The 12,686-nt window shown below is 41.5% G+C and overlaps 1 protein-coding gene across 1 annotated transcript; it reads right to left on the reverse strand.

Moving 5' to 3' along the window:
- Positions 1–5,260: 5,260 nt before the first annotated feature.
- Positions 5,261–9,590, reverse strand: LOC115177818 (gastrula zinc finger protein XlCGF17.1-like). The gene is made up of 2 exons (XM_029738801.1): positions 8,998–9,590; positions 5,261–6,101 (listed from the first exon to the last, which is right to left on the reverse strand). The coding sequence occupies exons 1-2, from the start codon at positions 9,296–9,298 to the stop codon at positions 5,527–5,529; spliced, it is 876 nt and encodes a 291-aa protein (XP_029594661.1). The 5' UTR covers positions 9,299–9,590; the 3' UTR covers positions 5,261–5,526.
- Between the last annotated feature and the right edge of the window lie 3,096 nt (positions 9,591–12,686).

A 12,686-nucleotide genomic window follows, 5' to 3' on the forward strand; every position in this document is an offset into this window, starting at 1 on the left:
TAACCCAGACGACGCTGGGACTATTGTGCGTCGCCCCATGGGCCTCCCGGTCGCAGCCGGCTGCGACAGAGCCTGGGCTCGAACCCAGAATCTCTGGTGGCACAGCTAGCACTGCGATGCAGTGCCTTCGACTACTGTGCCACCCGCGGAAGGCCACGGCTTGTCATTCTTGATAGACAACAATTATTTTTTTCACATCTTCCACATTCACTTTGCGGAATTGTACATTACAATGCTTTTCTTTCATAATGTGGTCAGTTACACATGAATGTGTAGGTTTAAAATTAGTTGTTGGCATGTCATGCCTAAATTTGCTAATCTTGCCAATGAAAAATGATTAAAGTAGTTGGCAATATCAGTGGGTTTTATGATTAATGAGCCATCTTGATTCAATGAAGCATGTAGCAGAGTTTGCTTTTTTGCCCAAATTTAATTTACTAATATCCTTTATGACCTTTATCGGTCCCACTTTAACCAATCTGGTTAAAGTGGAATCGCGTGGCGCGAAATACAATACCTTCAAAATGCTATAACTTCAATTTCTCAAACATATGACTATTTTACACCATTTTAAAGACAAGACTCTCGTTAATCTAACCACATTGTCCGATTTCAAAAAGGCTTTACAGCGAAAGCAAAACATTAGCTTACGTCAGGAGAGTACCCTGCCATTTTCAAAGCAAGCATATATGTCACAAAAACCAAAACCCCAGCTAAATGCAGCACTAACCTTTGATGATCTTCATCAGATGACACTCCTAGGACATTATGTTATACAATACATGCATGTTTTGTTCAATCACGTTCATATTTATATCAAAAAACTGCTTTTTACATTAGCATGTGATGTTCAGAACTAGCATACCCACTGCAAACTTCCGGTGAGTTTACTAAATTACTCATGATAAACGTTCACAAAATACATAACAATTATTTTAAGAATTATAGATACAGAACTCCTTTATGCAATCACGGTGTCAGATTTTAAAATAGCTTTTCGGCGAAAGCACATTTTGCAATATTCTGAGTATATAGCCCGGCCATCACGGCTAGCTATTTTGACACCCACCAAGTTTGGGACAACCTAAACTCAGAATTACTATTAGAAAAATTGGATTACCTTTGCTGTTCTTTGTCAGAATGCACTCCCAGGACTTCTACTTCAACAACAAATGCTGTTTTGGTTCCAAATAATCCATAGTTATATTCAAATAGCTCCGTTTTGTTCGTGCGTTCAGGTCACTATCCGAAGGGTGACGCGCGAGCGTATTTCGTGACAAATAATTTCAAAATATTCCATTACCGTACTTCGAAGCATGTTAAACGCTGTTTAAAATCAATTTTTATGCTATTTTTTTCGTAAAATAGCGATAATATTCCAACCGGGCGACGTTGTATTCATTCAAAGGCTGAAAGAAAAAAATTGAGAATTCTCGTGAACGCGCCTCTCAGTCTCACTGTCCCCAGGCTGACCACTCACAAATTCTCCTGCTGTTCTTCGCTCAGAGACAGCAGACACCCCATTCCACTTTCTGGCGCCTTCTGAGAGCCAATGGAAGCCTTAGAAAATGTCACGTTACAGCACAGATGCTGTATTTTCGATAGAGATGCAACAGAAGGACAACAAATTGTCAGACAGGGCACTTCCTGTATGGAATCTTCTCAGGTTTTGGCCTGCCATATGAGTTATGTTATACTCACAGACACCATTCAAACAGTTTTAGAAACTTTAGAGAGTGTTTTCTATCCAAATCTACTAATTATATGCATATTCTCGTTTCTGGGCAAGAGTAGTAACCAGTTTAAATCGGGTACGTTTTTTTATCCGGCCGTGCAAATACTGCCCCCCTAGCCCCAACAGGTTCATGCAGCTTATAAAGGCATCATAAAGCCTTCATAAGCACTACATAAATGTGTCACAAAGCATCTAACCTAAGGAAACACTTACCTTGATGAAAGCCCCCCAACATAAGGAAACTCTGACCTTGATGAAAGCCCCCAACTGAAGGAAACTCTGTCCTTGATGAAAGTCCCCAACTGAAGGAAACACTGACCTTGATGAAAGTCCCCAACATAAGGAAACTCTGACCTTGATGAAAGCCCCCAACTGAAGGAAACTCTTACCTTGATGAAAGTCCCCAACTGAAGGAAACTCTGACCTTGATGAAAGTCCCCAACATAAGGAAACTCTGACCTTGATGAAAGTCCCCAACTGAAGGAAACTCTTACCTTGATGAAAGTCCCCAACTGAAGGAAACACTGACCTTGATGAAAGCCCCCAACATAAGGAAACTCTGTCCTTGATGAAAGCCCCCAACATAAGGAAACTCTGACCTTGATGAAAGTCCCCAACTGAAGGAAACTCTGTCCTTGATGAAAGTCCCCAACATAAGGTAATTGACAGTAAACCAGGTTACATGTTCCTCAAGTACACAAACACAACAATATAACAAGCCATACCGTTCGGTACTGGGCCCAGTCAGGTCTTAGACACATTCGCCCCCCGCTGCTGAAATGATCAGCCACAACATGTTGTCACCATTGTAACAGTTTGTAATCGAGCCCTAGTCTCCAGCATGGGAATAGAAGAGGAATGCATGGTGCTGTAATCTCAGGTAGGACTACTGCAAATCATCTGGGCTCTGATACAAGCACACACACACACACACACACACACACACACACACACACACACGCAAGCTTTGCATGGTGCTGTAATCTCAGGTAGGACTACTGCAAATCATCTGGGCTCTGATACAAGCACACACACACACACACACGCAAGCTTTGCATGGTGCTGTAATCTCAGGTAGGACTACTGCAAATCATCTGGGCTCTGATACAAGCACACACACACACACACACACGCAAGCTTTGCATGGTGCTGTAATCTCAGGTAGGACTACTGCAAATCATCTGGGCTCTGATACAAGCACACACACACACACACACACACACACACACACACACACACACACACACACACACACGCAAGCTTTGCATGGTGCTGTAATCTCAGGTAGGACTACTGCAAATCATCTGGGCTCTGATACAAGCACACACACACACACACACACACACACACACACACGCAAGCTTTGCATGGTGCTGTAATCTCAGGTAGGACTACTGCAAATCATCTGGGCTCTGATACAAACACACACACACACACACACACACACGCAAGCTTTGCATGGTGCAGTAATCTCAGGTAGGACTACTGCAAATCATCTGGGCTCTGATACAAGCACACACACACACACACACACACGCAAGCTTTGCATGGTGCTGTAATCTCAGGTAGGACTACTGCAAATCATCTGGGCTCTGATACAAGCACACACACACACACACACACACACACGCAAGCTTTGCATGGTGCTGTAATCTCAGGTAGGACTACTGCAAATCATCTGGGCTCTGATACAAGCACACACACACGCACACGCAAGCTTTGCATGGTGCTGTAATCTCAGGTAGGACTACTGCAAATCATCTGGGCTCTGATACAAGCACACACACACACACACAAGCTTTGCAGGTCAATCAACTAATTTAAATACCTCTCACGCCCTACAGTAACCTGTGGATCACGAGAGAACCTTCACAAATCAGCAGAACGTTAATAACCTATTCCCGGAAAACACAGAACAGAAAAAAATTAATTTGGGAGAAAAAAAAGTCAAAACTTAGGCCAAAAATAAAAACATATATTTTTTTATGTGCATGTCTGCACTTTAGCGTGTGTGTTATCCAGCAGCACAGCATTTTGGGTAAAGTTGAGGTCAGATCCAATATTAGCTTGGCACCCAAGAGGGAAAGAGGTTGTGTCATCCTGCAGCACAGCATTTTGGGTAAAGTTGAGGTCAGATCCAATATTAGCTTTATGCACCCAGTAATATAATATAATGGGGGAAGTAATATAATACAGTGGGGGGAAAAAGTATTTGATCCCCTGCTGATTTTGTACATTTGCCCACTTACAAAGAAATGATCAGTCTATAATTTTAATGGTAGGTTTATTTGAACAGTGAGAGACAGAATAACAACAAAAATATCCAGAAAAACGCATGTCAAAAATGTTATAAAATGATTTGCATCCTCCTTCTCAACCATACCATGTTTAAATTCCTCATCAAACCACAAGGTTTGGACAGATTTTACAGTCGTTTTCTTAATGGGCGCGTGCTTATTAGTAACTGGGATATGAAACGTCATAAATGTGTCAAGGGCAGCGTCTGGTTGCTCCTCATTACACACCACAGACCAACAAATATTATTTACATCTTCAACATAGGAATCACTACAAAACCTCTTGTATTACCTCTTATACACTATGTTAGGCCCAGCCTCTAGTTTTCCTACATATGGCTCCTATATTGTGATCACTACATCCGATGGATATGGATACTGCTTTAAAGTAGATTTCTGCAGCATTAGTAAAGATGTGATCAATACATGTGGATGATTTCATTACTGTGCTGTTTGTAAATACCCTGTTAGGTTGACTGATAACCTGAACCAGGATGCAGGCACTAGTTACAGTTGGAAGCGTTTTCTTGAGTGAACAGCTTGATGAAAACTAGTAAATATTTAGTCACCCAGAAAATATACCTCTGTTGACATCGCATACATTACCAAGCATTTCACACGTTATCCAGATACTGACTGTTAGCACTTGGTGGTCTATAGCAACTTCCCACAAGAATGGGCTTGAGGTGAGGCAGGTGAACCTGTAGCCATAGTACTTCCACAGCATTTGACATCCGATCCTCTCTGAGCTTAACAGTAATATGACTGAGTATAAACATTGAAATTTCTGTCTCTTCTATAGAGGTCGTAACCATGTATTGCTACCATTGATTCATCAAAGCTATTCTCTAAGTGAGTTTCAGAGATAGTATATGAATGTTATCTGTTACTAGTGACTTACTGATTTCATGACCCTTGTTTCTAAGGCTACACGTGTTAACGTGGACTATTTGTAGCACTTTTCTCAGATTCGAATTGTTACAAGCATTTCACTACACCCACAATAACATCTGCTAAACACGTGTATGTGACAAATAAAATTGGATTTGGGAAGTAGACATGCTCATGTTATTAATGTTAGTGCAGGGTGATATGCACACAGTGGACTTCTTACGAGGGCAAACCATCTCAGTGTTAATAGTATAATTCTGGTTTATAGGCACATGATTGCTGCATACAATAGCTGTTGAATTGACAGAGACACTCAGGGGAGTTAGAGGAACATAAATTGCATAAGGGAATAGACTCTGATTTATTATAAACAATATGATTTAATGTGGCATAACCAAAACCACAAATTCTCAGTCAAAAACATAAGTCAGAACATAGCCTCTCTATTCTCTCATGTGACTTCTGGTCCTCTGACTGGGAAAATGTCTTTCCACAATGAGAGCAGTGGTATGTCTTTCCTCCAGAGTGTCTTCTTTTATGCATTTTCAGGCTCCCTAACTGAGTAAAACTATTTCCACAGTGGGATCAGTGGTAGGGCTTTTCTCATGTGTGTGTCCTCTTATGTCTTTTCAGGCTCCGTAACTGAGTAAAACTCTTTCCACAGTGGGAGCAGTGGAAAGACTTTTCCTCTGTGTGTGTCATCTCATGTGATTTTAGGTACTGTGATCGTAAAAATCTCTTGTCACACTTAGAGCATTGGTAGGGCTTTTCTCCTGTGTGTATTCCTTCATGCCTATTCAGGTTTCCTATCTGGGTAAAACTATGATCACACTGGGAACATTGGAAAGGCTTCTCTCCTGTGTGTATTGTCTTGTGTGTTTTCAGGCTCCCTAACTGAGTAAATCTCTTTCCACACTGAGAGCAGTGGTAGGTCTTCCTCCCTTCTTTGTGTATTCCTTCATGCCTTTTCAGGCTCCCTATCTGGGTAAAACTCTTATCACACTGGGAACATTGGAAAGGCTTCTCTCCTGTGTGTGCCATCTCATGACGTTTTAGGTTCCCTAACGTAGAAAAACTGTTTCCACATTGAGAGCAGTGGTGTGGTCCTGCTGGTTTGGGCGTCTCTGGGTCTGGTTCCCCTAAAGGACTCTTCTCGCTGTCAGAGTCTGGTCTCTCTCCTGCCAAAGACAGAGTATTTGGTTAAACAGAGAGACCTGAATGAAACCTCCATTAAATAAAACTGTCTTCCTATTAGGTTTAATCTGGACTAGATCCCTCACTAACCTCAGGCCAGTCTTTGCAACATTTCATAAAATTCAGTCATGTTATAGGCTGCATTTTATTTCCTTGATATTGTTTTGCTGGTGGCCCATTTCACAGTGCCTATAGAAAATCTACACCCCTTCGAATTTCTTTTTCCAAATTGTCTTGCGCAAGAAAGTGGGATTGAAACAGATGTAATTGCAATTTGTTTTGTCATTGATCTACACAGATATCTACACATAATGTCAAAGTGAAAAGAACATCTAGAAATAGTTGTTGCATAAGTATTCAGTCCCTTTGTTTAGAAGTACAATGTAGCTTAACAAATCACATAATAAGTTACATGGACTCTTTGTGAAATAATAGGGGTTGACATGATTGTTGAATGACTAACCCTTCCTCTGTATGGTCCCTCAGTCAAGTATTACATTTCAAGCACAGATTCAACTACAAAGACCAGGGAACTTTTCAAAAGCCTCAAAGAAGCACGGTGATTAGTCGATGGGCAACAATAACAAATCAGACATTGAATATATACTTAAGCACGGTCAAGTTAATAATGATGCTGTGGATGATGTATTAAACCCCCCAGACATATCAAAGATGCAGTCGTCCTTCTGAACTGAGCTGCAGGACAGGAAGGAAACTGCTTAGGGATGTCACCATGAGGCCATTAGTCAGGTGGTCTCAATTAAATAGAGTAGGCTATATGCATGGGTGTAGAAGCACGGGGCAGATATCTTCACAAGGAAATTTGCATCTATAGGGATGTCACCATGAGGCCACTGGGGATTTTAAAACAGCTCTGGAGTTCAATGGCTGTGATGGGAGAAGACTGAGGATGGATCAACAAAATTGTAGTGATTTAAATGACAGAGTGAAAATAAGAACACAAATATACAGAATACAAATATTCCAAAACATCCATCTTGTATGCAACATGTTTATTTGGCCTAAATACAAAGTCTTATGTTTGGGTAAAATCCAACAGCACATCACTGAGTACCTGCCTCATTATTTTTCAAGCATGGTGGTGGCTGCATCATGCTATGTGTATGTCTGACACCTGGCAAAGACTAGGGAGTTTTTCTGGATTTTTCAGGATGAAAATAAATGGGGATGGAGCTAAGCACAGACAAAATCCTAGAGGAAAACCTGCTTCAGTCTGCTTTACACCAGAGACAGGGAGAGGAATTCACCTTTCAGCAGGACAATATCCTACAACACTAAAGCCCAAATCTTCCCTGGAGTTGCTAACCAAGAAGACAGTGAATGTTCCATAGTTACAGTTTTGACTTAAATCTGCTAGACAATCTCAACAGTATTACAGGGCTACATCCTCTTTGACCTTTTTAAGATGTTGCTGATTGAAAATTAAATAAATAAAAACATTCTAATATCACAATAGGATTTTATTCTCCACCCCCCTGAGTTAATACTTGGTAGATGCACCTTTGGCGGCCATTACAGCTGTGAATCATTTGGAATAAGATTCTACCAACTTCTCACAACTCTTAGGGCAACATACACTGAGTGTACAAAACATTAAGAACACCTTCCTAATATTGAGTTGCACCCACTTTTGCCCTCAGAACAGCTTCAATTAGTCGGGGCATGGGACTCTACAAGGTGTCAAAAGTGTTCCACAGGGATGCTGGCCCATGTTGACGCCAATGTTTCCCACAGTTGTGTCAAGTTGGCTGGATGTCCTTTGGGTGATGGACCATTCTTGATACACACTGGAAACTGCTGAGAGTGAAAAACCCAGCAGCGTTGCAGTTCTTGACACAAACCGGTGTGCCTGGCACCTACTTATTTTAAAAAGTATTTGTTCCCATATTCCTAGCACGCAATGACTACATTAAGCTTGTGGCTCTACAAACTTGTTGGATGCATTTGCTGTTTGTTTTGGTTGTGTTTCAGATTATTTTGTATCCAAAATAATTCAGATTATACTTTATATCCAGAATCTCACAAACCCACTAGTCTGTCAGCAGCGGTGTCTAGTTGCCTACTTGTATAGCCACCTGCTGTTGGTCTGCAGTACATCTCAGTGGCCCTCGAACTGTCCCGGGACAGGGCGAGAGCATGGAGTGGTGAATGTACTGCTAAACGGGTGGGTATAATTTGTGGAACGTCACAACAGGAATCTGTTCCAAAATCTTCGTAAAGTACAAGGTTGCCAACAAACAACGCATACAAATTAGCATGAATAATTCACCTAGCTAACTAGCTAACTGACTAGCTGCCGAATAGGTATCAACTCACCATGTAGCTTATCCTTAATGTTTGTCCCCAGGCTACCAGAGTGAGGACAGACATTTTTCGGGAATAAACTCCTTAACCAGTATCCTATTCTGCCACTATACAACTTTGTATGAGCTGTTTGTTGGCAACCTTGTTATTTACAACGTTTTTGGAACAGATTCCTGTTGGAATGTACCACAAATTATACCCACCCCTGCAAAAACTAACGTAGCAGGCGTAAAAGAAACGCAACGTGCTGCTAACAAGACAAATCCCGGGGGGGCGCAGTCAAACATAACTTACAAACAACTGTTCATGATTCCACTCATTGGCCAAGAGGCAGACGCGATAAGAACTCCGATCAAGAATATAAACGTTCTGAGCTCTGATCAACACTGGGAACGCAATAAGTGGGTAAACGCCAGTTAACAAAATAAAAATGTGTTGAAACAGTGCTTACAGTCCGCTACATCCCTGGTTTTAATGTCTGAATTCCATGGTGATAAAACACACATTAGTTCAACAAGTGTTGAGTTTTTGCCCTGTTTTTAAACCAGTACTCACTGATGTTAATCAGGTCTTCTGTCTCCTCTTCCTCCACCCCCAATACGTCTTCCTCCTCCTCTTTTATTGAGATAGCCTCCTCTTCCTCTTTCACTGCAAAAGGTTCTTCCTCTTTCAATATGAAAGCCTCCTCTTCCTCCTGTTTTATTCTGAAAGCTTCTTCCTCTTCTTTCACTGTAATATTCTCCTCTTCTTTTACGACAATGTTCAGACCCAGAGCTTCTTTCTCCGACCAGCAGCCCTCTTCTTCTTTAGCTGGAGGAGAGTAGCTTAGTGAGCTCATGGTCGGGAATGTTAGCATTAGCGACAAGCCTAGTGCTTGGCTCAGTATCAAACTTAACACGTTTTTTGCAAAGTTAACAAGCAAATTACTTTTAAGTAAATCAGTAGATACGTAAACATAATTGTGTTTAAAACACCTAGATTAATATACGAAAAAATTGCCAAAGAAACGTCAATATTTCGGTTTTATGTTGGCTAGCGAGGTGGTTGAATCAATAGCCTTGTTGCTGTTGAAGAAGCGTCCCGTCCACTAGATTATACGTCACGCAAGAGGCCTCAACTGAAAGACTTAAGTCGCCATCTGCTGACTGGAGTGAGTAACGAAGATTAGACAAATATTCACTACGTTGTTTATTCTGTCGTGAGTCATTGCAAAACAACCAGATCTCATGTTCTCTTACTTCTTACCAGTACTTTTCTATATGCAATGACATCATTTTAAATTGTATTTGTAATGTAATATTATCTTATGTTGTCTATAACAGTTGTGTAAACTGTCATGCATTTATTTGTTTTATGTGTATCTCAGGATGAGTTGCTGCTGCAATAGCTAATGGGGATCCTAATAAAGTTAACACACTTAGACCTGAGGCATACAGAAGAAAGCAGGGTCAATGAGTTAGCCAGCTTACTTGCCTAAATATTCTGAGGGGAAAAAAATTAAAATACAAGCTTGAAATTGACTCAACCAAAAACGTTTTGTAATGAACCAGAAAATCAGTAGTTATTTGGGGTTCTTTATCAAAGTTAGCCGTCTTATTGATACTCCTCTGAAAAAGCCACATTATGTAAGATAAAATATGCAAATAGCACATGATTAACACATACGCACAAACACACACACACACACTGCCAGAGTTTGATACATTCACCTCAATGTGTATTTACACAGGGAAGCTAAATTACAGAATGGCACCTTTTATTTAAAGAAAGTTTTCATCTGTTTTACCGTTTAAAATAAAATGAGGGCATTCTATGGATCTAGTCCATGTGAAGTCATGAGGACAAATTAATTTATGATGTATTCATGTCTGGTACCATACTCCTCTCAGTCACTGACCACATCAAGCTTTTGAGTCTAAAAAAAACGTGTTGGATGTATTTGCAGTTTGTTTTGGTTGTGTTTTGGATTATATTTTGCCCAATAGGCCTTAAAAATGGTGAATAACATATTGGAGTCACTTTTATTGTAATTTTATTGTGAGAATAGATTATGTTTCTGAACACTTCTATACTGAACAAAAATATAAACGCAACATGCAACAATTGTACTGAGTTAAAGTTCAAATAAGGAAATCAGTCAATGCAAATAAATTAATTAGGACCTAATCTATAGATTTCACATAACTGGGCAGGGGCACAGCCATGGGTGGGCCTGGGAGGGCATAGGCCCACCCACTTGGGAGCCAGGCCCAGCCAATCAGAATGAGTTTTTCCCCACAAAAGGGCTTCATTACTGACAGAAATACTCCTCAGTTTCATCAACTGTCCGGGTGGCTGGTCTCAGACAATCCCGCAGGTGAAGAAGCTGGATGTGGAGGTCCGTTTGGACGTACTGCCAAATTATTTAAAACGAGAAATGGTAGAGAAATTAACATTAAATTCTCTGGCAACAGCTCCAGTGGAGATTCCTGCAGTCAGCATGCCAATTGCACACTCCCTCAAAATTTGAGACATGTGGCATTGTGTTGTGTGACAAAACTGCACATTTTAGAGTGGCCTTTTATTGTCCCCAGCACAAGCTGCTTGTCACGCTCTGACCTATGAGAGCTGTTTTTTCTCTGGTTAGTTAGGTCAGGGTGTGATATGGGTGGGCAGTCTGTTTTTTGTTTCTATGTTTTGTTCTTGTTTTTCTATTTCTAGGTTGAGTTTTGGATGATCTCCAATTAGAGGCAGCTGGTTCGTGTTGTCTCTAATTGGAGATCATATTTAAGTTGGGGTTCGTCTATGGGGTTTTGTGGGTAGTTGTTTTCTGTTTTGTGAGTATCACCTGACGGAACTGTTGGCTGTTGTTTTGTTTAAGTGTTATCATTAAAGTTAAGTATGAGCACTCTACACGCCGTGCCTTGGTCCCCTTTATATGACCCCTGTTACACTGCTGATCATCCTTGAGATTTTTCTACAACTTGGTTGGAGTCCACCTGTGGTAAATTCAATTGATTGGACATGATTTGGAAAAGCACACACCTGTCTATATAAGGTCCCACAGTTGACAGTGCATGTCAGAGCAAAAACCAAGCCATGAGGTCGAGGGAATTGTCCATAGAGCCCAGAGACAGGATTATGTAGAGGCACAGATCTGGGGAAGGTACAAAAACCTTTCTGCAGCATTGAAAGTCCCCAAGAACACAGTGGCTTCCATCCCTCTTAAATGGAAGAAGTTTGGAACCACCAAGTCTTCCTAGAGCTGGCTGCCCGGCCAAACTGAGCAATGGGGGAGAAGGGCCTTGGTCAGGGAGGTGGCCAAGAACCTGATGGTCACTCTGACAGAGCTCCAGAGTTCCTCTGTGGAGATGGGAGAACCTTCCAGAAGGACAACCACCTCTGCAGCACTCCAATAATCAGGCCTTTATGGTAGTGGCCAGACGGAAGCCAATCCTCAGTAAAAGGCACATGACAGCCCACTTGCAGATTGCCAAAAGGCTCCAAAAGGACTCTCAGAACATGAGAAACAAGATTCTCTGGTTCTGATGAAACCAAGATTGAACTCTGTGGCCTGAATGCCAAGTGTCACGTCTGGAGAAAACCAGGCACCGCTCATCACCTGGCCAATACGATCCCTACAGTGAAGCATGGTGGTGGCAGCATCATGCCGAGGGGATGTTTTCAGCGGCAGGGACTGGGAGACTAGTCAGGATCGAGGGAAAGATGAACGGAGCAAAGTACAGAGAGATGCTTGATGAAAACCTGCTCCAGAGCACTCAGGACCTCAGACTAAGGCGAAGGTTCACCATCCAACAGGACAACGACCCTAAGCACACAGCCAAGACAATGCAGGAGTGGCTTCAGGAGAAGTCTGAATGTCCTTGAATGGCCCAGCCAGAGCCTGGGCTTGAACCCAATCAAACGTCTCTGGAGAGACCTGAAAATAGCTGTGCAGCGATGCTCCCCATCCAACCTGACAAAGCTTGAGAGGATCTGCAGAGAACAATGGGAGAAACTCCCCAAATACAGGTGTGCCAAGCTTGTAGCGTCATACCCAAGAAGACTCGAGGCTGTAATCGCTGCCAAAGGGGCTTCAACAAAGTGCTGAGTAAAGGGTCTGAATACTTATGTAAATGTCATATTTCAGTTTTGTTGTGTATATATACACATTTGCAACAATTTCTAAAAACCTCTTTTTGCTTTGTCATTATGGGTTATTCTGTGTAGATTGATGAGGGGGAAAAACTATTTAATCCATTTTA

Source organism: Salmo trutta, chromosome 38 (genome assembly GCF_901001165.1).
Source record: "Salmo trutta chromosome 38, fSalTru1.1, whole genome shotgun sequence".
Classification (NCBI taxonomy): Eukaryota; Metazoa; Chordata; class Actinopteri; order Salmoniformes; family Salmonidae; genus Salmo; species Salmo trutta.

What these genes read in the sequence shown, in the direction of transcription:
- LOC115177818 (XM_029738801.1), bottom strand. Translation starts at nt 9,298, where the DNA reads ATGCTAACATTCCCGACCATGAGCTCACTAAGCTACTCTCCTCCAGCT. An exon ending in AGAAGACCTGATTAACATCA is followed by an intron (nt 6,102 to 8,997) that starts GTGAGTACTGGT and finishes TGTCTTTGGCAG; the next exon opens with GAGAGAGACCAGACTCTGAC.